Source organism: Stylophora pistillata, chromosome 10, assembly GCF_964205215.1.
Source record: "Stylophora pistillata chromosome 10, jaStyPist1.2, whole genome shotgun sequence".
NCBI lineage: Eukaryota > Metazoa > Cnidaria > Anthozoa > Scleractinia > Pocilloporidae > Stylophora > Stylophora pistillata.
Window position 1 is genome coordinate 12,605,613 of NC_142528.1, and position 25,170 is coordinate 12,630,782.

Below are 25,170 nucleotides of genomic sequence, written 5' to 3' on the forward strand. Positions count from 1 at the left end.
ATTTTTGTTTTATTCCCCCAGACCTCGGACCCATGTTAGGATTTGAATATATCGAAAACGGCCCATTGTTGCAGCATTGATGTTTGTTTGTTTGTTTTTGTTTTTCTTGTTTACGGATAAACGTGACACGTAGGTGTGGGTGGATGCATCTAAGACAACCGGAGTTAGGCATGAATCTTATAATTGTTTTGAACTTCTGTAAATAGATTCCTGCGAACTAAATATACTCAAATAGTTGTCTTCTCCTTGGATAAAAAACAAATCGCGCCATAGATCAACAAAATTTGACCTTCAAATAACACGATTAACATTTCAACAATAGTTGATATGAAATTAGGATTACATTGACCTCTGGGGGCCTCCGTAGTATTACATTACATCACGCTTTCTCCAGGCTCAGCAGTAAGACACAAGCTAAACATGGGTGCCACTTGTTCCAGATGCTGCTTGTGTTACTGCTGTAAATTGATCGAGTTTGGAGAGAGTTTTCGCTGCCGTCATCCTTGTTGCTTTCAATACTGTGAACCCTGCTTTCACTGCGGCGACTGTTGCGATGCAGAAGATGATTTTCTGTTCGTGAAAGAAACTGAACAGGTTTCTAGAGAAGAGGATGCTGTTGTTTATTTAAACGGGGATAAGTACACAGGCGCCATGCACAATAACAAGAAGCATGGATACGGTGAGCTCACACGCAAAGATGGAACAAGGTAAGTTATAAATTTTAAAATGCCTTTGCTCGATCAGAAAGAGTTTCGTGGATAAGCAAATTGTTACTCAATTAAAAAGGTAGAAGAGGATTAGAAAATTTTGTTAAACTTCCTGACCACTGGTGCGGCCGGTAGCCCGTTTCTAAAGGCGGTATTTCATAATGGGAGATTTTGTTGTGGTTTTCATCTCTATGGCGGCAAAAAAAAGACACAATAGTGCTACAAATTCTGACCCAACCTTGCCATAGTTGACGAAGAGCTACTCGGTATATGAGTCACTGCAGTGATTTCATTAGTCTATAACAGATTGAAAGGAAAGGTGAAGGAGGAAAAGCTATCAAGAAGGGGTGACAAGGGAAGGAACAGGGGAGGGCTGGGGTAAATATTTTGCTTTTTGGCTGACAGGTATGGTGTCCTGCTTTAATTTTTGCTTTGCTTTGTTTTGTTCAACAGTTTAAAAGGCTATTTTGTTGGTGATCATTTCATTGGCGAGACGCCTGCGGACAATTTGGCAGAGGTTGGTGCTTCGAATCATCAAACAAATAGGTAAGTCTATAGGTTTGGAAAACAATTACTCTGTAATGGTGAGTCCACTTGCCACATTGACTGATGTCTTCTTCACCGTTTTGGTGAAAAAAGTGCAAGGCTAGACACAGTCTAATATTAACAGAATTTTCTCTTTTCCTCGTTTCCTGATTCCAGAAAACTTACCCTCAACTTCAGAGAAATCTTAGAATACAATTTGGTTAGACAGATAAACAATAAGATAGGAAAAGTAAACTATAAAGGAACGGCGATGGTAAGGTATTGCAAAGATCAATTCAACTCGAATTTTATAATTGAAACTTTAATTGTTAAGGCCAAATCATTCTAAGATACTCTAACCTAACTACTCCGTAGCTCAGCAGAAAATGAACGATAAAAAACAATTCATTTTACCGAGAAGTTCTTCATTTGAATCTCCCTGTATTTACTTAGCATTCAGTATCATCTCATTGCAGTGCTTTAAAACAAGGCGGGCCAATTGTCTCTCGCCGTGAACTCCAACCGCTAGCCTCTACTGATGGTCCCGAGGAACCTCTTCAGGACACGTGATTTGACATAAGCGAACTAGTCACGTGGCTTAAGAGTCATTCTTTTGTTCGACTCGTTTCTAGAGTTGGAAATAAGGCTGGTTCCCGTAGTACTTTGTTTCTTGGGTAATTCAAGTTGTTGTCATACAACAATGCAGTTGACTAATGGGTAAATTCACTGAATCTGAAGTGTAACAAAATTGAAGAAAATGACCAACAGGGCAAAATCAACATCAGTCTTAACTGTGCAAGGAAATAGAACTGAAAATGATGCTACCATTTAAAGGTTTATTAGCGCACCAAGCTACCTCCAATATTGGGTGACAAAACTTTCTTTTCTTTCTTTCTCGTTATAATTCACATCGGTCCGAAAAACCTGATTGCAATTGACAACAGTTGAACACAAAAGTATAGCTGATGATCAGATTGAAACTAAGTCTCAGATAAGTTAGTTCTTCCAGTTGCTGTATCTCTTTTTTGTAAGATCGTTTTAATAAACGTCACTGTGATGCCGGTGAATGTAAACCAAAGCAAGGCCGATGCTACCTACACCACAAAAGTAAAGGAAAGCCCTGCGGGTATCTGACTTATTCAAAATGTCCTCCATTTTCAGTGACAGCAATCCCAGATTGTTGTTAGAAAAATCATCACGCACCAAGTTTTTACAAAATGAGGCTTACCCGACCATCTTAATGGAATTTGGAAGCATGACAGATCTTTTTACGATTAGAGGTTTTGATTATGGAATTGGGGAGGAAGGTTTGGTAATATGCTTCCAAGGAGATGTAACTTTGATAGGGGGACCTTCCCTAAGTATATGTCATTTTCACACAAACCCTTTAATCCACGCGCGCGAACCGGATAAATCTGCATGGCATAAATCTTTTCTAGTGCTAGATACTCCATTTGCCGCCCCTTTTTCTTGAATACGAGCCCCCTAACATAAACGGTAGAGCAGCGGTGTAATTATTAAATTAGAAGGTCTCGACGTGAAGATATTTCAAATATGTAAATATCATGTCAGCCGCCTTTGGATCTGACAAGTGTTCGTTACAATCATTAGACTCTGGAAAGTTGCCATTTCCAAAAGGCCTTGTGATCAAGCTATCATAGGTTTTTCCTTTCTTGATCGCATTAGCGTCGAAAAATGGTAAGTTTCGCATCGAAAGCTACAAAGTTTAGGTACTGATGTGATTCTATCATTTTCCCGCCATATTTGCCGGCCAAGATGCCCATATACGGGAGGTAACCTGGTTCGGCCACCGTCGGGGACAATCGCGTCCTTTGGCTGTTATTTTCGGCGACGATCGGCTATCCATCGTTCAGCCGAAGTGCCAGATCCTCCTTTGGTCGTTGTTTAGTGTTTTATGAAGGTGGCTGTTGGGAAACGGTTTTACTTCCCAGCGTTCAACACTTGAAGCCCGGCGTGCTTTGCGTTTACCCAAGCTTCAGGTATTTGTAGTTTTATCTTAGTACTGCTGAATGGATTGGATGAATGATTACGGTTAGGTTATTTCCTTACGAGTGAAAAATTTCGAGCATTTGTGCCTTTCAACGACGTCTAAGCGAACAAAAATGGCGGCCACGGGTTCTTTTACTATTGATTTCGCTCGAGGATGGCGCTCTTTTGATGGAAACGTGGCTTAGTCGCTGGAATGTTAAAAAGATGTTAGGTCATTTCATAGTAGGTTCGAATGACTGAGTTTTGTTGAGCAGTGGTAATATCTTCGGGGTGGATTGTAAGCTGTAGCGGTTTGAAATTTATGAATGAATAATTATGGACCTCGAACGCCTTTGAACGCGCACGTTGCTTCGTTTTGTTTAACCTTCGGGATATCGAATCTTTTCGGGACTCTAAGTCAGCGCCAGAAAGTGGACGATTTGAGTTTAAGTTCTTCATTTGACTTGAATTTTATTGGAAGTTTTATGAGTTATGCCTATATTACCTAGGTGATCGGACAAGCAAAGTCGACTTAGACAGAGATTAAACAAGAAAATTCCGGTTTCGTTTCAAACGTTGCTTTGTTATTGGAGTTTTATGCATCTCCCAGACATTTATATGACAAACTTGTGATGAGAAGCTGTCTGTTTTAACTTAATCGATCATTTCAAGAACTTTACTTGGATAGAAATAAATAATATAGATACATCGATAAAATAAGTATCTGAGTTAAAAATAGTAATTTCCTCGATAGATGATGTTGCAATTTACACAGGTGGATTTGCGAATTCAAGGGCACATTGACAGTGAGGGAGGGCAAGGTGGGGAAATGTATGGCTCTAAGTCATTTCGTATACAGTACTCCTTGTGTATAACTACACAGACACATTTCTTATGCCTAGACACAGGAAAGTCAGACACGCATATACGAGTTTATGCACGCACTGACCAAAAAAATTTGTGATGCAGGCACTAGACAACCTAACAAGTGATTCTACAGTGAAATTTTCCTTTATTTCTTTAGGTCAGAACAATAAACAATTTGTGAAAAAAGGTTCTCTTTTTCTCATGTCTGTCTTCTGTCAACCTGTAATTCACAGTTATTATTCACACTTTTAGAAAATGCAACAGAACCAGGTCAGTATTGGGCTGCATATGTTTCATTGGCTGGCTCACGTCAATCCTTTTGGTCCCACACACTTTGCTATTCATGATGGTTTTCTCTTGAATTGTCTGAGTGGTGTGGAATGGGTCAGGTCATCCGATAATATATAGTATCACAACATGTCAACTATAAGGGACTATTCACTGGATTGCAAAAATGTTGACACTTAATAATTTACAATGAAAGATGAGACTTTACTGCCTTCTGGGTTCATTCACATGACAATCTTGGAAGCTATCCACACTTATCTGGAAGAAAAAGGATTATTATAACTAAGGATTTTCATGAATGGTGAGAGAAGTGAATCACTGATAAGTATCTGCATGAATGTTTTCCACAAAGCCATTGGATCTCATGCCTTTTAGGTGTCAACATTTTTGCAAATTTTTGCAATGAGTGTAGACATACTTTGCTTTTTTTTTTACTCAGAACTACACTTTGAGTATTTCCCTGTCCTTCTCTCTTGCTTTTGAATAAAACTAAGTATGAAAATTTCTGCTTCAGGTCCCTCAAGGAAGTTTTCTTTATGAGTTAACCCCCGAAAACTCAAACCATGTTTGTGGATGATGCACAATGATTTGAGAATGTCTTTAAATTTTTGTGGAATGTTGACTAAATGCTGCCTTTTCAGTTTTATTTTTGGCTCAGTAACGTTCATACATGTATTTTTGATTATCAGGACTTAATTATCTAAACTATGCAGCCCAGTCTCCATAAGTTAGGTTATGTATTTTTTTGTCCCTTTTGTGCCATTACACAGAATGTGTCACTTCAATTCAGGTTTTGTTAGTCTAGGGACCATTTTTTTACAGTTTATGCTATATTTATATCAAGTCTTTCCTCAAAATGTTCCATTTTTACTGGACTCAGGTCTCTATACTGTACTCACATATGATTGGAATGTACACTGCACAAGTTAGAATACAATTGGCACAATATTTCTTCCTTATTTCCCCTTGTTCAAATAGCTATTTTTTCCTCAGTTTATTATTGTTTTATTTATGGCCATCAAACTTTATCTTCTGGAAAATAAAAAATTGTAGGCATTCGTGAATGTTATCCTAAACTCTAAGATTACAACCCCTCCAAACTGTGAAATCTGCAGATGTTTGATAGCAGATGTTGTGAACAACCCCAACCCCCTCCCCTGCGTTTTGCTAAATTTATTTTTGGACAGCTTTGTCTCAGTCTCTTGCCTCAAACAGATGGTTGACAGGGTTGCCACGGTCAGGGAAAAACAAAAATTTTTCAAGGTCAGGGAATTTTGCAAAAAGTCAAGAAAAATGTTAGTTCTTGTCAAAGTCAGGGAATTTTGTTTTGAGGGCTCTACAAAGGTTTGTGAAGTAGTCAATCGAGTGTAGCAAATTGGATAGAACTTTAGCTTAAAAGCAATGGAGAGATGTAATAGTGGATTTGGCCTGTTTGATAATTAATTTAATTCAAGGTCAGTGAAAAATGTTTTGAGGTCAAGGGAAAGTCAGGGAATTTTTTGGGTTCTAATGAGTGGCAACCCTGGTTGATCACATGGATGTACGAAGACCTCAATTAAATCTAAAAGCAAAAATTCAGACGGAATAGAGAAAGATGTTTTTTGTATGAGCATGGGACAATGGAAAAATTCAGAGTCCCCATGAGGAATCAAGCCTCAGACCTGATTTTGTGTTCTGATGCTCTTCCACTCAGCCTCAGAGACTCAGTGGTGAGCAAAGTCTATTACGCAAATTAGATGATTTGTTATTGAGACAAAATGTACTTGATTTCTCTTTTTGTGAAGAAAAATATCCAGATTTACTTGATTCAGAAGATTTACTAGACTGCATGCTCAGCTTACTCATCCACAATTGTGAATGTAATCTTTAATTTGTTTTTTATTAATATTTTCTAACACAAGCACAGAGCAAACACACTTGGTCATGGCACTTTTTAAACTAGTCTGTTTACAGAGGTTGACATATCAGACAAGCGTCTAAGACTAGTCAGTGGTGTTGCCTTATTTTTGAGTGGCACTGCATGTACACATACATACTGTGTGTATGTTGCCTTGTGCGCAACATTTCTTTCAAAATGATTTTCAAACACAAATTTTTATTTCAGACACTAAGTAGTCTGAAAACAAACCATGGATGCTGATTTGGATGGAATGATCAAAGGAGAAAAGGAAGTTCAATTAGAAGGTACTCTGGTATATTTATTTTTCTTTTTGATGACAACAATGTGGATTGCCAACCAACATTTGGTAGAGCACTGCATGAGTATCGCAGCAGTCATGGGTTCGAATCCCATATGGGCCTGATTTTTTTTTTCAGGCCTTATTTTCACTACTGCTTTTAAAGTAGTGTTCATAACTGTCAAGAATGCTTTCATATACATTGATAATGTTGTAGATTAACTGGATAATGTTAGATTTGAGTTTAAATTTTAGGTTTTGAGTCCAAAATGGTGTCAAATTTTCATTATGATATCTTACCACTTCGTCTTGGAGAATGAAAGATGATATAATCTCTTCAAAAGCCTTGTCATTGAAAGCACTTGCAGGATTTGTAAAAATATATAAGGAGCCTTGAACATATGTACATGGGAGAGAAAAAAACTGGGATCTGTGCTTCTCATTTTTTCTCTTCTTCCAATTCATGGATCCCAAGTGCCCTTATGCTATTTTTGTGGAGATGCAAATTCAGATTGATTTTTCTAGAAATTTTAGAAACATATCTATATAATTCAGGGCTTGACACTAACAATAGCCAACTAGCCACAGACTAGTAGAAATTCAGTTTTGGCTAGTGGTTTTCGATTTCCACAAGCCAGTTTAGCTAGTAAAAAAACTGAAATTGTTGCGACATCTAAGTTGTCACTAGCCACTTGGCTAGTAAGTTGAAAAGTTATTATATCAAGCCCTGCTAATTTATGGTGAACAACCACCAACCTTAACACCAATTGCAAATCTTGAACAATGAATCATATTTCAATGTTTATTTTAATAATGATTTTGATCCAAACATTTTTTCTGTCAGAACCCAGTGATCTGGCACCTGTAGCTGTCAGTCACATCGCTGGTCAACCAATCAATTCCACAGAGCAAGAAGTGATTGGTCTTCTGTTAGCACAACAGCAAGTTTTTACAAGTCCCAGTAAACTTGAGCCATCAAGTGTCTATGCAAACCAATCATCTGTTCCAAGTGCTGTAGCTGTGGTAACTGGTGATGTGTTACAACCACATGACACTGAAAACAAAGCTATTGTCATTGTAAGTGTTGCTATATCACTGATAATGAAAAGGCGACATTTTGTTTTGTGATTGGGCCCTGATCGAGAACTTTATTATAAGCTGATTTGTGGCCATAATGGTGGAAACTGGGCTATACAATTTGTGACTTTAGATCAAGTTACTGTCTGGTTAATTCTGATGTAATGTATCCTCTGCCCCTGTCCCTCCCCTCCCCTCCCCTATACCAATTGGTTTACTTCCGTGAGAGGATTCTGCTTATCTTCTATTTCCATATTGAACTGGATTTAGATTTGTTGGCAAAATCAGCAAGACCTAGAGCCAAGACCTAGAACCAAGACCTAGAGCAATCAGAAGAATATTCCAAGAAAGAAAATTAACTAACTTGGCCACTGCAGTGGGAAGTAATAGTTCCACCATTCCTCCTCTGCTTTCCAGTTTCTATCATAGAATTTAAAATATCTGTCTCATAATTCCTTATGATACTTACAGTTTGAATGCTTATAATAACTTTACATTTAAATTTAAATTAGTCAGGAAACAATTACATAAGAACTTGAATGAGTCCAGGAACAATTATCTTTCTGACTTTCTCGGTGATTCCATAAAACAAAACCCGAAGGCTTTTTGGTCACACATCAAAAAACTAGGAAAAGAGGGTACGGATACCCAGGACCTCAAAGTTAGAAATGAAGTGTTTATCGAACCGAGAGCTAAGGCCGAAGTGCTAAATAGCCAGTTCTCCAGTGTTTTCAACAACGAAGAATTAGAGAATATCCCAGACCTTGGCGAAAGCCCTATCCCGACTATTGGAACAATAAAAATCACAACCCGTGGAGTTGAAAAGCAACTTAGCGAGTTGAAGGTAGATAAGGCGTATGGCCCGGATGGAATTCCACCCTGGTTTTTAAAGGAAAATGCCTATGAAATATCACAGGTCCTTACTGACATATATCAAGATTGTATTCATACCGGAACTGTGCCTATCCAATGGAAACATGCCAACGTATGCGCTATTCACAAGAAAGGAAAGAAATCGGATCCTTCAAATTATAGGCCCGTGTCACTTACCTGCATTGCATCAAAGGTACTTGAGCATATTGTACATAGCCATGTTATGAAGCATCTTTCACGATATAGGGTGCTCACTGATTGTCAACATGGCTTTAGAGCGAAACGATCAACAGAAACACAGCTCATATGTACCATTCATGACATAGCAAGTGCTATCCAGTCTAACAAAACAATTCACGCCGCAATCCTTGATTTTTCAAAAGCATTCGACAAAGTTCCCCATCGCAGACTCTTGAAGAAACTTGATTATTACGGAATTCGTGGCCCACTACTTAACTGGTTTGAATCGTTCCTAACACAGCGTACCCAATCAGTGGTAATTGAGGGGGCATCATCTGCCCCTGTAGTTACGACATCTGGTGTTCCCCAAGGAACTGTCTTAGGACCGCTACTGTTCTTAATGTATATAAATGACTTACCTGATACTCTTAAATGTACTGTTAGACTTTTTGCTGATGATGCATTGTTATATGGGACAATTTGTTGTGATGAAGACACAGCCGATCTCCAAGAGGACTTGTTTAGATTAGAAGACTGGCAACAAACGTGGAAGATGGAATTTAATCCTTCAAAGTGTAAGATCATGTGTTTTACAACCAAGAGAGATCCACCAAAGCGAGAATACGTATTCTGTGGACAAATCCTAGAAGAAGTGGAATCTCACCCTTATCTGGGGTTAATGCTCGATAACAAAATGAGGTGGTCACCACACATTGAAACAATCACATCTAGGGCAAATAAGGTCCTGGGACTTATCAAACGAAACCTGTGGAATTGTCCAAAGTCAGTGAAAGAAACCGTGTATATGACACTTGTGAGGCCAAAACTCCAGTATGCCTGTAGCGCATGGGACCCACATTACCAGAAAGATAGAGCCGCTCTAGAAAGGGTACAGCGGAAAGCAGCCCGCTTTGTCACTGGAAATTACGATCGAACAACGAGCGTGACGGAAATGCTGCAAGACCTACATTGGGACACACTTGAAACAATGAGAAGACATGCAAGGCTCTTCACTATGTACAAGATGTGCCACGGCCTCCTAGATGGGGATTGGGGGGATTATTTGATAACAAACAAAGAAAGGAGAACCCGAGGAAGCCATGATTTTAAATTTATTGTACCGAAAGGACATAAAGACATTTTTAGATTTTCTTTTTTTCCCAGGACAATAACTGAATGGAACAAACTCCCAAAAGAAACTGTCTCCAGCCAATCCCTCCGTATTTTTAAAAGCAAACTAACTTAAATTTATTTATTGGTAGTTTTAAATAGTTTTTAATAATTTTCAATAGTTTTTAATAGTGTTGTATATTTAGTATAGCTTCACTTATTATTATCTTAGAGTTGGCGTGATGTCCTAAACGATTTTGCCGACATAACGATATTTAGATTTAGATTTAGATTTTGTCAGAAGTTAAAAATTATTGGAAAAAATATTTGTGACATAACACCTTTAAAAATCAGTCTTGTCAGTGAAACGTACAGAGAGTGTGGATTCTGTAAATTGACATGTCTGTACCTTCAGGATTCAGCATTAAACAAGGAGTTTTAATTAGTAATGTAGCTAATGATAATGAGTGGGTGTGGCTTTGAGGATAAACCCAAAGATTTGCAACATGTTTCTTTCTTTTGTCTACTAGAGCGAAGACACAGATGTTGAAGTAAAAGATACAGACTCAATTCTAGTTGCTCAACAAGGAGAACAAGATGCTGCTACAGCCACCATTATGGCCTCTGTGGAACAACAAGATGGTATGTCAAGAAATATCATTAAACCTCTACTCCTAGGAGTGAACAATGAGCAATTTTTCCTTATAGTATCTATACCATGAAAGTGGCATGAAAGAGAGGAAATGAAATAACAAGCTGGGAATATTTAAACCATACCCTTCATTTGTTGCAAAAATTTGCACAGATATTTATCTGCCGATATTACATGTATCCATTCTAAGATGCGAACAGGTTTCCAAGAGCAAAGCTTGAGGAAAACTGTGAGCTTTGCAGAACAGATAATGTCCAAGGACAAATACAAAGGCATATTTTTGAGCCAAATGGAGGCTGTTGTGACTATTATCCTTCAAATATTTTTCAGTGCACAGGGAAATGTATACAAACAGCTTACCATTTATGGTGTGGGATGTTCACTTTTCAGTGTTATCTGATACAATTTTATAAAAAAAAAAAAAAAAAAAAAAAAGGCCTATTCCTTTTTCTGTAACAACCACACAACACTCTCTCATCTTAAATTAAATTTAAATGCAGTGTTTTCTGTATTGGATGTAAGGTTTGAAAGTTAGAGAATATCACTTTGTGCATGTGGTAACTACATGTGGGTATATCCTTGGTTATCCCCCCATTTTAGTTGGGGACATTTGGTCACATGTTGTGTTTTGACCAATCACAGGCAAGCAAAAACATTTGTTGGATTGTAATGTTGGACAAATAGAACTAAAATCTGAATAAACTAAGGTGCACTGGCTTTAAAAAAAAATGGTTAAGTCCAAATTTCCCTCTTTTATTGTGCTATTATTGGTACTTAAGACAAAAACTGTTTGTTACCCATTTTCATAGGATGTGGTGGTGTCTAAAAAGAACCATTTGAAAGTGAAGATTGTCTTTATCTAATCGTTGCCCTTACTGTCGGTTTTATATACGGTGTCTACTTGCTGTTCTCTTCTCCATCTATTTTTTTCTTCCCACATGACCTTGGTTTATTATAAATTGGGATCCCCAAGTTTTAATAAAAGTAATTTAGAACTGTTGTAGGTGGCAGTTAAGGATGCTTTTAAAGTCCAAAGATGAGTCAACATCAGAATCAGGTGGCAAGCTCCTCAGTTAGTCGAATATTTGATTAGTTAATTTCCCAGGCAATTGAAATCTCAAGTAAGGTTGTGAATTCACATTCTGATGATGGAACACCTTGACAACTCAACCCTTCATCCAAAAAAAATTTATTTAGATGTGGAAATAACCTGCAGGTAATGAAGGCTATCAGTCTGTCCAGACCAGCTTGGCACCAGGTGACCTTGTCCAATCGGCTGTAGTAGTGAGTTCAACTCCAGGTGGAACGGTGTTTCTAGAACCACAGGCTGTGACCCTGACTGAACTTCCTGGTGGGACTGTGCAAACTCTCCCTGCCGGAAGCACTTTTGAAGGTAAAGTAAACAGTCCAAAAATTCTTCTCAATTGAAAAATTGATGGCATTGTCATAAGTTTAGATAATTTTTTTTTTTCAGATCTGAGGAGTCGAGAGGTTATTTCAAAGAATTTATTTTGTATCAAATGGCTTACTTGATCTGATTGTTAATTCTCCCCTCTAGTTGCAACACATCTCCTTGTAAATAAGTTATGAGAACTTGGTGTTAGATCCAGATAACAATTTCTATCTGATAAGTTTGAGTATTCTCATGACCTATTTGCTGAATAACGTAGGGATATTATAGGGAGAAGTTTCATGTTAATCACTTCTGGGAGTTATAAGGGTTAATGCTGACTACAGTCTAGTACTTGATAAGCAACTCCAGTGACGACTTAAAAAAATGAGGCTTTGACAGACCATCCCTACTTCCCAGACACCATTATTTACATTTCTCTAGTCCTATGACTGTTTGCTTTTCTGATAAATTGATATATATATTCACTATGAAAGGCCTGCCATACTTTCTATACACCAACATATTCCATTTCTTTTTTCATCTTTAACCAGCAACTTATGTTCATCAGAGCAGTGACGGAACTAGTTATGTCATCACTTCAGAACCCACATCCTTCGATACTAACTCCTCAGTCTCTATGACGACAATTTCTGAGTCAAACCCATCCATGGTGAGCACAAGTGAGACGGTAGACCCAACAGGAATTCCTCTAGAACAGTTTGCTGCACATCACACCCATCAGGTTGATCACGAAGATCATTCAACGCTGTATGTGCTTCAAGATGATTCTGGTAACCAGGATCAGGAGGTATGAATCTCATCTGAGTTTTAATTCTCCCCTCTACAGCGCTGACTATTTTCAACGACTGACTCTGGAAAGCTGGTTTACTAACTTAGAACAGACTCCCCTAAACAGATGTCAACAACTACCCACTCCATACAAACGACTCATTCACGACATAAACATCACAAACGACGGAAAAAGAACGACCTAACTTTACCGACAGATCGAAACAGACCAATCACGACCGACTTATGTCACTTGAGTCTTACAGCCAATTACATCATGGCAAAACCAACCTATCATTTCACACGAACTGGAATAAGAACATTCTACTGACAACAATCATTCACTTGACTCTGATGACTTTATTTCACTTTATTTCTGACATTAGGGGACTCTTTCATTGACTGGTTTTCTTGTAGAAGTTTTTGAGATTGTCATAGCTGCTCAGTCATTTTCAACACCCAGTGTAACAAATCATGGATGTATTGTCAGTATGTACATGCATCATCAAATGAAATATGAACTCTTTACCCCCAGACATCCAGATGGATATTCTCCATACTGTTCTCTATACATTTCCTAAGGTGCTGACAAGGAGAATTTGTTTAACAATCAAAAGCTCCTTCAGTTGGTGATCATTTTCTTTATTCTCCTGACCCTAATGTGTGATTCAGGGGTGATATTGTAAGGAGAAATTAGATGCTAGTCACACCCTTGCGGGCAAAGGGTTTAACCCCTTTGAGTGACTTGCGACTAATATCACCCCTGAATCAGAAATTAGGGTCAGGAGTAAACAGGAAATGGTCACCAACTGAACAAGCTTTAATTTGACAGTTTAACAAATTCTCCTTGTCAGCACCTTAGGAAATGTATAAAGAACAGTATGGAGAATATCCATGCTGATGTTTGGGTGTAGAGGGTTTAACCTTTGTGGTCCCATTTTGCAAAACCAGGCAGCAGCCAAGAAGATTTACCACTGCGGAATCGATGGGTGTAGCAAGCAATTCTCCACGTCATACCGGCTGAAGGCTCATGGGCGGAGTCACACGGGAGACACGTTCAGGTGTGAAGAAGAAGGCTGCGAGAAGGCCTTTATCACTCAGAGTGACTTGACCAAGCATGTAAGAACTCACTCAGGAGAAAAACCGTACCGATGTGATCACGAAGGGTGCGGAAAGGTGTACACCACGGCACACCATCTGAAGGTTTGTTTTTTGGTTTTACAGTACCAACATGTACATGCAGATCTACTGTGTTTTTAACAAATGGTGAACGCCATGGCGTGTACTATTGAGTTATGGATGCACGCGGGAGGTTGCTAAGACGAAAGAAGCGTAAGAGTCGCACGAGGCGATAGCCGAGTGCGACTCTAGCCTCTTGAGTGCTAGCAAACCTCCCAAGTGCATCCATAACTCAATAGTACACGCTATGGCGTTCATCATTTGTTTTATATCATAACATTGATACATTGGAACAAGAGTTCCCTTTTATTTAACAAATCTTACGTGATTAGAAAAAACATGCGCGCGCGGAAAATTAGTGTTAGCATTTGCTCACGTCAGCAGCAGGCACCCATGGGCAAATAGTAGATGCTGAATTAACCAATCAGAGCGCGCGCTTTGCTTTAGTTATGTTATAATATTCTTTGTTCTTTGTGGTTCATTTTTATTGGATCAGGTCAAAAGAAATCCAATAGCAGTAGTTTCGTATATTTGCAGCGATATTAAATTTGTAGAATTGATAATTCTTGCTGAAAAAGAGAATTCATGTGGCTATGATGAACTAGTGGTCTACAATGTTGTCGTGGACCCACCAGTTGATAAGGTGTACGGTATTTTACGATAACTTGTCTCGACTTCACTTTGTTATGACAATTGTTTCATACTGTACTTTTTAATACACTTTTGTCGTGTACTATATTTTTGGTGAGATTTTTTTTTTTTTTTTCTTTTAAGAAAACATAATTAAAAAAAGGTCATACTGTTCATTACGGTGTTAACTTTTCTATCTTTTGGACTTAAACATAGTATCCCAATTTTTTTTTCCTATCCTAAACCCTTTAACTACGTTTTGATTGGGATCAGGGAAGGTAAAATTGCCTTTAAAATGATTGGTGTCATCTGTTAGATATTTAAATTATGAATAAATCGACAGATGGTAATCAGTTGCTATAATCAAATGTTCATTTGCCTTTTTTTTTTCTTTTTTTTTTTTCAGGTTCATGAACGTGCTCACACAGGAGAGAAACCGTTTAAATGCCGAGTTGATGGCTGTGATAAAGCATTCGCTACAGGGTATGGTCTGAAGAGTCACACACGGACCCACACGGGAGAGAAACCTTACAAATGTCCACATGATGACTGCGGTAAAGCATTTAAGACGTCAGGAGATCTGCAGAAACATGTGCGCACGCATACAGGTAAGTTAACAGAGCTGAAATTCAAGGTCAATGATTGTTCAAGCATCGGCCAAGGCGTGGCTAAGATCTGCCAACGAATCAGGGAGGGTTACACTGTACAGCATCCCTAGTACGTTCCCTACTGTTATGTCCACATTTCCACTGTGTTTTACTAACAGTTAAATAATTTTCACTGGATGTACGGTGATTGATTTACGCCTTGTGGTTATTTCGGATTCGATCATTTTTCGAGCGTTTTTGCCTCTTGACCCCGGTTGTTTGAAGATTTGAGAACGCTATCCACTGGATATATCTCAATCCAATAGATAGCACAAACGTTTACCTGTCACTTATCAGCCGGATAGCAAATTAATCCGTTGGATACCGTTATCCGGCCCTGATACAACTGGGCCCTGAATTATAAGGTTTGTGTGTGCTTAAAAAACAAAACGTCATCTCACAAAAGGGCTTCGCAATATATTATATCGCATTGAATGTAACCCCTGTCTGGTTTCCTCGTACACTGAAAAGTGCAGCTCAAAGATAAGGGGACCAAAATATATACAAAAAACCAGTAGAAGACGAGTCTATGACCAGACGCAGATTAGCCTCAACAGACGAACCAGAAGCGTCTAACAGGAGACGCATCTGCTTAATTAGTATATATGAGCTAGCTAATTGTTTTCTCCATCGTGGAATGGTCATTTTTTTATTGCAATAGGCATTGTATTTGCAGTAAAAACTGTTGGTTAAACTGCACCGCATATCTGTCGATCGGTCGGTCACAAGAGAACATAGCGAACTGCTAGTACCATTTCAGCATTGTTAAATCCGTTTCTAAACTTTGGTTTGCTTTTGTTTTTCCAAGGGGAAAGGCCTTTCACGTGCCCATTCCCAGACTGTGGACGGTCCTTCACCACATCAAACATAAGGAAAGTACACATGAGGACTCACACGGGTGAACGACCGTATGTCTGCGAACACGAGGGCTGTGGACGGTCCTTTGCTAGCGCCACTAACTACAAGAATCATTCAAGAATACATACAGGTACATTGGCATTATTGGTGGTGTCAGATTTAGACAGAAGAAGTCGGATTTGTCACTTTTCTTTAGACGAATCGTTTAGGTTTCACGGGGGTCTCAAGGTTACAAGCATCTTATGGTGGTTTACTTTCCTTTGGGTCGCAGCGTAATCCTGCTAAAGCAAGAAAATTAATTTGGTTAAAAGAGCCGTCTAAGCTCAACCTTAGGGAAGGGTTAGACACTTGGAAGCGACTCTCACTTCGCGTCTAAGCACATAACCCAGGCCAGATATTCATAGAGTTCTCTACGCATAGTTGTAGAGCAACGGAGCGCGGAATTTGAAGTTTTATTTTCGATTCCTCATTGGAAAGTTAAATATTTTTGTATTTTTTTGTTTGTTTGTTTGTTTGTTTTTTTAAGCCTTGAACAACATTTTTGCTCATTTGTTGTTTTATTTACAGGAGAGCGGCCATACATTTGTCAAGTAATTGGGTGTAACAAGCGCTTCACAGAGTATTCCAGTCTGTACAAGCATCACGTGGTCCACACCCATAACAAGCCATACACGTGCAATATCTGTAACAAGACCTACAGACAAACCTCCACGCTGGCTAATCACAAGAGGACCGCTCACTGTGATATAGCTGACGTTGATAATCTGGGTGAAGGTGAGAAAGTTGTGGTTTTTCTTGTGGGTGATGTAGTAGTCTGGTGTGACAGTAGCATGGAGATGTGTCAGTTGACAGGGTCGCTTTCGTAGCCGCTTCGTGGCGTCTATGCGATTTTCTCGACATGGCGAAAAGAAATCAAAATCAAACCCGAGTAATAAGTTTCGAGTGTTTCCCTGTTTCAAAAACGTGATTGGCGTTTTATTCTTTTTGAAACTGGTAACTAATGATTTTGGACAGTTCTTGTGTTCATAAAGTAATTACAGAAATTGCGTCTTGACAGTAAAATGTAATCAGTCAATCAGTTGCCGGCTTACCCAATAGCCCACAAGCAGGCTGTCATCATTAGTGATTCAGTGCACGCATTCCTTTGCAAGCGAGAGGACTGCAAGTGCAGTAGGTAATTTTAGTGCCAGATCCCCGACAGCCTTCTCCCCGACTTCTCTCAAATCTTCCTGTTGGCGTATGTCTTGCTGCGCTAGCGATGAAGGCGTGCTGGCAGGCGTCTTACCCGGCAACAGCGTAGGGCAAGCGATGTCTGTTTGCAGTGTGTCCCTATAAGTAAATCTTGCCATTCTTCCCAGGTGAATATGACGTAGGTCACGAAGAGCCCTCAAACAAACGTCAGCGGTTGGAATACACAGAGACTATCTCAAGTAACCAAGCTTTCGCGCACGGTGTGCCCGTCGTGATAGCCGACGAAGCTTCAGTAGCCGCGCTTCAAGCCATGGACGGCAACCTGGCCGACATTCAGCACCAAATAGCTGAAGGTGGTCACGTGACTGGCCACATTGCCATTCCTGTTGCCATAGCATCCGATGCTGCCATCCAAGTGGAAGGTAGCCTCGAGCATGCCGTGACACTATCACAAGGGGTGCAACAGCTTAATTCCACCCTTGCTGATAGCACAGGACACGAGCTGGACATGTCGTCAGTGCAGGTTGTCTCCGCACCGCAGACAGTGGTAGTGACGTCGCTAGAGGCCGTAACGGGGGCAGGTCAACATTCCGAGACTGTGGTCGTGACCTCTTTAGATGGGGTGACGACGACTGCTAGAAGAACGCATGATGGGTTTACCATTGTCACGGTGCCTTCTCAAGGAGGAGCACTGAGTATTGGTGAGCAGGAAAAAGTGCAAGGAGGGGAAGAAGACGACGAAGCTCAAAATGAGGGGCAGACAGCAACCGAGGATGACTCAGGTAGTTATTTAGACATAGGATGTCAAATGTCGGAAGAACTGTATGCTCTCCAAGCAATAAATGTTGACGGGAAGCTTAATCGTCTCAACAAAGAGGGAGAGGCGATTTTCCGTAGGAGAAAAACAATCTGTGTTGAAATCTGTATATTTTGATTTTAACAGGGGTACTGCAATCCCACGAGCCTACTTTGAATGCTGCTAAGGCTGCACTGGATGCTGTGCTGGCCTCACAGCTGCAACAGAATGACGTCATCAACAGCGAGGACCCTGATTCAGCTTCAAACGCAGGGACCACCCCTATGACTACTGCCGTGGCTTATCAGGCGTGAAACAACCAATAAAAATTCGTTTTGGTGTTCACAACATTAGCTTTCAAATGGTTTGCGTAGTGGTGCAGTGGATCTGTTATTATGCCTGACAGCCATTAGTGTGAAATATTTTGTAGTCATTTTTGTTTATTATTTAACTTATTTTTCCTTTTGGCGTATTTTACATCTCAGTCGAGTGTCGACTTTTCTTTCTATTTTACTTTTCTTCTGGTGGCAAAATAGCTAACGTTTATTCCAAGGAAGGAAAAAACAATTAGAAATTGTGGACATGTAAATAAAAAAATCTGCAAAACTTGCTGATGTGCAGTTTATCTAACAACCTCACTTTAGTTACGATATTATTGATCAAGGGCCATAGCTAGCCTTTTGCCTAAGGCCTATGCAAGAGAAGATCACTAGACATGGCTTCATCGCAGGTAATGTTCTCTGTTAAGAACCCTAAATACCTAGTTGTCCTGTCATCCGAGTAAAGCGAACTGAGAAACAGAATAACCTCAGAAGGAAGTGTCACTGTTTCTAGCAAGGCTACTATCCTCTTTGTGGAAGGGGCGTTACTAAAGATGTCAAATAAAGCTTTGGTGATCTAAACATGCAATATTACTACGATTAGAGTTTATTTTAATTGAGAACCTCCTGAAACACCGAAAAAGGCGGTGGACTTGATGCAATTGGTTTTTGGTCTATATCTTATCGGTGGCAAAATTATTCTCTGCAATTCACAGAACGTTGTAAAGCGAAACCAAAGCAATCTCGGAGTAATCGAGACTCGTTTGAGAATTGCTTCATATCGAGACAAGATTACGGGATGTGTAATTAAGTTTCTTTGCAATCCCAAGCTGGGTAAGTTGCAAGAGCCAACAACAACCCAGTCGATGACGATTAGCACGTGCAAATTTATTACTAATATGTATGGAAACAAAACGTGTCTTAAAATTGGAACAAACAAAAATTTTTCTAATTCAGAAACATCACTTATGGTATTTGAACAGTCATTCGTGGAAAAGATTTCCGTATACCCCCATAACAATCAAACACAGCCGAAGTCCCAGAGGTAATCTGTTGTTTTGCTTCTGTTTTCTATTATCAAAGAATCGTATGCATAATGAAGTATGGGGTTCTATGGAAATCTTGCCCATTCGTGAACTTGCTGCGACGGATTTCAGAACTTCCTCCGAGGTTTGTCAAGGACCAAAGTACGTAAGTGAAATTCCTACATCCTTAATGTTTCGGAGATTGTAAATGTAAACATCGAGGGACATTCTAACAACAATCGCATGCAGAAACATTTCAAGTTCACAAACTGAGCTGAAAAAATAGGCCAAATTTCTAGGGCAACGAATTCAGCCGAAAATTATAATGTACGAAAAGGTGATGTGATATATCAGAATTTCTGTACCTACAGATAATATACACAATATAGCTCGGGCTTCAAACTTAAAAATGACTAAATTCATAGACGCAATCCAACTTTTTTCCTTCACCTACCTCTGTTCTTGAAAATAATATACGCGTCGAATCGCGTGATTTCTTCGCGTGACGCCCTCTGAAGCGTCGTTCTCACTCACGCAGATTTTCAAGAACTAACGGTCATCCTATATTTCGGATACCCCATGACCATCTATGAAGGAATGTTCAAAACCCCAGTATAGACGTTTACATAGATCAGGGTTTTTTTTTAATATTATACTTGTTTCGAATCTCGTCCCTTCGGTGTTGCCGTGCCTCTCTGTTTTTAGCGTTTTGTTCATCTCTTTCTCTCATCGCTTGTTTTCTGAAAGAAAGAAATTATTATTCTGATGAATGTTCCTATTATTTCCATCATTGGTCGTAGTCTCCCTGATATTTGATGGCAGTCACACAACACCATTTCGTGAGCATCACGCAACATCTTCAAAACACCATGTTTAATGCAACATAACTTGGGCCAGTTGGTCCTTTTTCTTCCAACAATGATCAATGTGAAAGTTCTCTCAAAAATTTTTATGCACTCTTGGGCAGAGCGGTGGTGACAATTAGAGATAAATACCTTAATGCTTAAAAAAAGATTCTCAGGAAATGCTTACAAAGGAATAATGTGTCGTCGTCCCTCTGGAGAGTTACGTTCTGATCTTAAAAGTGAAAGGTTCAAAAAGTTATGAATCTGCCGCAATTGGTTCTAAAACAGACCTCATCTGTAGACCCTCCCACACAATGAGAAGACTGAGTCTAAGGAACGTTCTCTTGGATGTTTCTTCCTTGGCCTTTCACGCAATTATTTAGACTTCATGAACATGTCGTAAAGCGCAATATTTCTTTCTTCCTTGCTAAAAAAATGAAAATTTTACCTTATCTCCTCGTCACTCGGAATAGGTTCTGCTTGAGCTCCTCCAAAACATGACCCAATGCAACATGTTGTGGCAGCAAATAGATCACCAGGCTCTTTTCCAATATACTCATTTTGATAAAAATATCCTTGTTTTCTATGATAACAAAATCACACTATGAGTTAGACGTGATCAATGACCTCTTGATAGAGGACAGTTAAAACAATATTTGTTTAATCGGTTCTTTAAGCGCTAAAATTAAGGGTGCTATTCATACATTATGTCGTTTCTATGGTAACATTTTTTAAGGCAAAAAAAGTATGTTTGCCAATTTTTGGTAATTGATAGAAATTAATTTATCGGGAGATCATCAGCGATGTGTCAGAGAGGTGTTAATTTATCAACGTATATGGACCTCAGTGCTTTCCAATTTTTTAACGTTACCGAGGGTGACTCGGAGCCCTGACCCTATTTCATGCGAAAAAAATATGAAAACTTGTTCCACAAAAGAAAGGTACAAAATCCACAGACCCACCCTCATAAAAGCAGAAATCAGAAAGATTACGCAATTTATATGGATTTTCAGTTTCGACACTTTTATAGAAGGTGAAGCGTAAGGGATCTCGAGGTGTCTCAATATGTACTTTGAAAACTTTTGGCCTTGGAGTATTCAATTCAGTTCGGGAGTTGTGGAGAAGCTGTTGCCCATCACGCGTCACGAACGTTACCCGTCAGTCTTGGCAGGCTTGTTTTGACCTTCTGTTTTTAGTTCTCCATTAAACCACACGTGCTTTTATTCTCGTTGTCTGCTGTCTCTGTTCACGGCTTAATACAAAGCGTGCGAGGTTTGTGTAATAGATAACCAGTGTATCTAAAAGATAGCAATGCAGCAGCACATTCTGTTGATAGTGACATGATTTACGCAGTGATTCATCTACCTGCGTGTTCCAAGATTTACATGGAGAAGCGTAACTCTGAAGTTATTTTCTGCGGGAGAGAAAGTATTCTTAAAAACAGAGAAAATAACGCGCGTACAGAAGTGAACAGGTTCGGTTCCATCGACAAACTATCGCTGGTTTTGGGAAATCAATTTTTAGCGACACTACTCACACTTCTCCGTTAGCGTGTGTATAAACTCCGTGACCGTGCATTTGATTCCATTTCCATTGCCCTTTGTACATATCGCCATTTTCGTAAAGATTTGTTCCTTCTCCGTGTTTGAAACAAAGCAAAGTTCCACCATCATAGCGCATAATATCTTCATAATCTTCTCGTTTCACTGAAAAACAAAGGCCCATTTTGTAGTCGTCGATTTTGTGTTTTTGTTCTGTCCTTTCGACTAAGCAAATTGTATTGAAAGTGTAGCAAAACTTCTACTTTCGGTGATTGCGTGGCCCACATGACACAAGCAAATTTGGGTTTGTAATATTCACGATGCAGTCACGAGTTTCCCACGATCGACACTGGGTTGGTCATTGATTTTTAAAGAATAAAACGTCACAGACTATGAACGTCTAGTTCTTCCCTATGTACATAAAAGGAACAAAAACGCTAAAAGTAAAAATTTGTCGTGACTGCGAGTTGCGTTACGGAAGTTTCTTTTTTCCGGTGATGACAGCTGGACGTCAAATTCGCCCGTTTGAAGCTTGAGTCCTCTGATATATGAGACGAGTAGTGGGAGTGTGGGAGAGTGAGAGGGAGAGAGTCAAAGAACGAAGAATTGTGACAGTTAGGCTGAGTGCTGGGCCATTAAAACTGTTAAAATCAAGAAATTGTGAGTTTCTTTGTCGACGAAAACCGATTCCCGACAAAAGTGGCGACCCTGCTAGGACCGACTGAAGATATTCATAACTTTGATATCGATTTGTACCCGTAAAAAACACACCACAGCGCACAGATAACGTGAAAACAACATGTCGGAGCTGGAACAAGCGCTGAAGAAGATTGACTCTAAATTCCGGCTATTGGAATTCACGCGAGATGACGTCCCCAGAATTCAAGAAAAGAATATTTGAAGGCAAAAGAGCGATTGCAGAAGACTTTGGAGAAACAGATCGATAGCGTTCACGAACAGATGGTGGAAATACAAACACTGAAAATAGAGAAAGGAGAAGAACCGGACCACGTGCGTAAATGGAGCTTGGGGATCGAAAAAGAAGTCGCAGAATACGAAGAGATAACTCAGGATGTTAGGAAAACCGTCAAAAACCCACGTGAAGAAGCCTCACGGGAAGCGAAATGGGAAGAAGAGAAGGCCGAAGAGGAAAATCGCAAGCAGCGTTATGAAGAAGAGCTTAAATTTGAGGAGGCGAAAATGCAGATTAAGAGAGATTTTGAGAAGAAAATGGAAGAAGATCGGAACAAGTCCGTGAAGGAAAGCGGTGCAAAGCTGCCAAAATTAACTATAACTAAGTTCCAAGGTACCCATTTGGATTGGCTACGATTTTGGAGTCAGTTCGACACCGAAATAGATCAAGCTGCCATTACGCAAGTGGCAAAGTTCGCGCACCTGAAAGAGCTCCTTGTCCCGAAAGTTCGATCTGCCATCGATGGCCTACCTTACAACACCGAGGGATACGAACGTGCTAAGGCTATCTTGACAGCGAAGTACGGAAAACCGAGTGAAGTCGCCAACGCCCACATCCAGCGTATTATTGCTTTGCCTACCGTACAGGGATCGCAGCCAGCAAAAGTACACGATTTTTATGGAAAACTGGCCACAAACGTTCAAGCACTCGACACGATGAGAAAAATAAAGGAAATCAACGGATATGTTAGAGTCACTCTGGACAAATTACCTGGTATCAGGGCTGACCTTGTTCGCTTGGATGACAACTGGCATGAGTGGGCGTTCCCTCACTTCGTAAATGGTGTGACAGGAATCCTTTAAACTCTCCCGACCAACCAAACAAGTCGCGAGACAGATTCTTCAACTCAAGGCAAGAAGATTATCGACAGAGACCGTGCGTTTATTGCAATTCAACCAGCCACAAGTCTGTTAACTGTGACAAGATAGCGAGTGTCGGAGACAGGAAGAAGCATCTCAGTGAGAGAAGGTTGTGTTTTAATTGCACTGGCACAAGACACAGAGCTACAGATTGTCGTATTACTAGAGGCTGCCAGAAGTGTCATGGAAGACACCATACATCAATCTGTGGCAAAGAGCACCAACAGTTACTACTAGCCACATTTGAAGATGAAGTTGTTTACCCAGTGGTAGTCGTCAACGTGAATGGGATAACATGCCGAGCTTTATTGGACACAGGGGCCGGAAGCTCTTATGCTTCAGCTACATTGGTCAAGCACCTTGGGAAACAACCAGCCAGAGCAGTGTACAAGAAGATTGACATGATGCTGTGCTCAAACAAACAGAAAATTGAACAGTATGATGTCAGCATTTCAAGTATTCAAGGGAAATTTGAGATGACAACAATGGTGAGTAAGGTCGATAAGAGTGTCCTTCTATCAATTCCAAATCCCAGATACGCTGATAAGATCAAGAGATTTTCACACCTCGCGGGTGTTACCATGGATGATGAAGATACCAAGCCCGAACTACCAATCCATCTAATACTGGGAGCAAGTGAGTACTCCAGAATAAAGACCCACACTAAGCCGAAGATTGGCAAGGCTGGTGAACCAATGGCTGAACTAACTACACTGGGGTGGACCATGATGTCGGCAGGCAAAGAAATGGGGCTAAACAGTGTCTACCTGACCAGAACGTCTTCAGTAGAGTATCAACAGCTGTGTAGTCTAGACGTGTTGGGCCTTCAAGACAGACCAGATGGAGATCAGCAGAGCGTGTATGAAGAATTTAAAGAAGAGTTAAGGCGGAGCGACGAGGGATGGTATGAAACAGGTTTGTTGTGGAAACATGGTCACGAGCCGCTCCAAAGCAACGAGCATGGAAGTCTCCGAAGACTTGAAAACCTCACGAAGAAACTTCAAAGACAGCCCGATCTCCTCGCGCAGTATGACCAGATAATTCAAGACCAACTGGAGACGGGGATCGTTGAAAGAGTGACGTCAGAACCAGTAGGAAGGGAGTTTTACATTCCACACAAGCCTGTCATTAGAGAGTCAGCTGAATCCACCAAACTACGAATTATGTTCGATGCATCAGCAAAAGCTAACGAGAAGAGTCCATCATTGAACGACTGCTTGGAAACAGGACCGGCTCTTCAGAACCTCCTCTGGGATGTTCTAGTGCGAAACCGTCTGAAACCGATAGCTCTGGCCGGTGACCTAAAGCAAGCATTTCTACAGGTGCGCATTCGGAGGGAAGATCGAGATGCCCTTCGGTTCCACTGGTTTAAGAACAAAGCGACATCTGAAGTAGAAGTTCTCAGGTTCACCCGTGCACTGTTTGGCCTTGTGCGGTCACCTTTCTTGCTAGGGGGGACACTGCAGCAACACTTGGAGAGCAAAAGAGAAAAGTACCCAAAAGAAGTAGAAGAAATCCTGCAGAGCTTGTATGTTGACGATGTGATAACTGGTGGAGAAACCGTAGAGGAGGTGCACACACTAAAAGAAACTGCCGTGACAGTATTTGGAGAAGCCCAGTTCGAGCTACACAAGTAACATTCCAATGCACCAGAGTTGGAAGTGAACTCAGCACCAGA

The 25,170-nt window shown here is 40.1% G+C and overlaps 4 protein-coding genes across 8 annotated transcripts; 3 read left to right on the forward strand and 1 right to left on the reverse strand.

Annotated features, from left to right (window-relative positions):
• Positions 1-393: 393 nt before the first annotated feature.
• LOC111320546 (uncharacterized) lies at positions 394-2,310 on the forward strand. The gene is made up of 3 exons (XM_022923199.2): positions 394-707; positions 1,161-1,253; positions 1,709-2,310. The coding sequence occupies exons 1-3, from the start codon at positions 421-423 to the stop codon at positions 1,800-1,802; spliced, it is 474 nt and encodes a 157-aa protein (XP_022778934.2). The 5' UTR covers positions 394-420; the 3' UTR covers positions 1,803-2,310.
• A 626-nt stretch (positions 2,311-2,936) lies between these two features.
• On the forward strand, positions 2,937-18,537 carry LOC111320102 (uncharacterized). Of its 5 annotated transcripts, none has more exons than XM_088735740.1 (13): positions 2,937-3,232; positions 3,976-4,042; positions 6,481-6,560; positions 7,398-7,630; positions 10,324-10,435; positions 11,662-11,838; positions 12,390-12,646; positions 13,579-13,830; positions 14,843-15,044; positions 15,892-16,071; positions 16,509-16,715; positions 17,300-17,914; positions 18,076-18,537. In XM_088735740.1, exons 3-13 carry the CDS (start codon positions 6,506-6,508, stop codon positions 18,240-18,242), a joined length of 2,457 nt encoding a protein of 818 aa, XP_088591866.1. In that variant the 5' UTR covers positions 2,937-3,232; positions 3,976-4,042; positions 6,481-6,505; the 3' UTR covers positions 18,243-18,537. The 5 variants fall into 5 exon arrangements, with proteins under 5 accessions (XP_088591866.1, XP_088591867.1, XP_088591864.1 ...); XM_088735741.1 differs by lacking the exon at positions 3,976-4,042 and adding an exon at positions 4,341-4,358; XM_088735738.1 differs by lacking the exon at positions 3,976-4,042.
• A 578-nt stretch (positions 18,538-19,115) lies between these two features.
• LOC148721856 (uncharacterized) lies at positions 19,116-22,069 on the reverse strand. The gene is made up of 3 exons (XM_088735820.1): positions 21,656-22,069; positions 20,567-20,701; positions 19,116-20,013 (listed from the first exon to the last, which is right to left on the reverse strand). The coding sequence occupies exons 1-3, from the start codon at positions 21,841-21,843 to the stop codon at positions 19,905-19,907; spliced, it is 432 nt and encodes a 143-aa protein (XP_088591946.1). The 5' UTR covers positions 21,844-22,069; the 3' UTR covers positions 19,116-19,904.
• Positions 22,070-22,619: 550 nt separating this feature from the next.
• Positions 22,620-25,129, forward strand: LOC148721857 (uncharacterized). Its single transcript, XM_088736968.1, has 2 exons — positions 22,620-23,389; positions 23,533-25,129. The coding sequence occupies exons 1-2, from the start codon at positions 22,620-22,622 to the stop codon at positions 25,127-25,129; spliced, it is 2,367 nt and encodes a 788-aa protein (XP_088593094.1).
• Positions 25,130-25,170: the final 41 nt, after the last annotated feature.

Excerpts from the sequence above, each read along its gene's own strand:
- LOC111320546 (XM_022923199.2), top strand. The coding sequence starts at position 421 with ATGGGTGCCACTTGTTCCAGATGCTGCTTGTGTTACTGCTGTAAATTG. Across the intron at positions 708-1,160 it reads ACACGCAAAGATGGAACAAG|TTTAAAAGGCTATTTTGTTG; the intron begins GTAAGTTATAAA and ends TTTGTTCAACAG. Across the intron at positions 1,254-1,708 it reads TCGAATCATCAAACAAATAG|TGCTTTAAAACAAGGCGGGC; the intron begins GTAAGTCTATAG and ends ATCTCATTGCAG.
- LOC111320102 (XM_088735740.1), top strand. The coding sequence starts at position 6,506 with ATGGATGCTGATTTGGATGGAATGATCAAAGGAGAAAAGGAAGTTCAA. Across the intron at positions 6,561-7,397 it reads AAAGGAAGTTCAATTAGAAG|AACCCAGTGATCTGGCACCT; the intron begins GTACTCTGGTAT and ends TTTTTCTGTCAG. Across the intron at positions 7,631-10,323 it reads AAAACAAAGCTATTGTCATT|AGCGAAGACACAGATGTTGA; the intron begins GTAAGTGTTGCT and ends TTTGTCTACTAG.
- LOC148721856 (XM_088735820.1), bottom strand. The coding sequence starts at position 21,843 with ATGGGCCTTTGTTTTTCAGTGAAACGAGAAGATTATGAAGATATTATG. Across the intron at positions 20,702-21,655 it reads ACACACGCTAACGGAGAAGT|AAAACAAGGATATTTTTATC; the intron begins GTGAGTAGTGTC and ends TTGTTATCATAG. Across the intron at positions 20,014-20,566 it reads CCGAGTGACGAGGAGATAAG|AAAACAAGCGATGAGAGAAA; the intron begins GTAAAATTTTCA and ends TCTTTCTTTCAG.
- LOC148721857 (XM_088736968.1), top strand. The coding sequence starts at position 22,620 with ATGGTGGAAATACAAACACTGAAAATAGAGAAAGGAGAAGAACCGGAC. Across the intron at positions 23,390-23,532 it reads TTGGATGACAACTGGCATGA|CCACAAGTCTGTTAACTGTG; the intron begins GTGGGCGTTCCC and ends CAATTCAACCAG.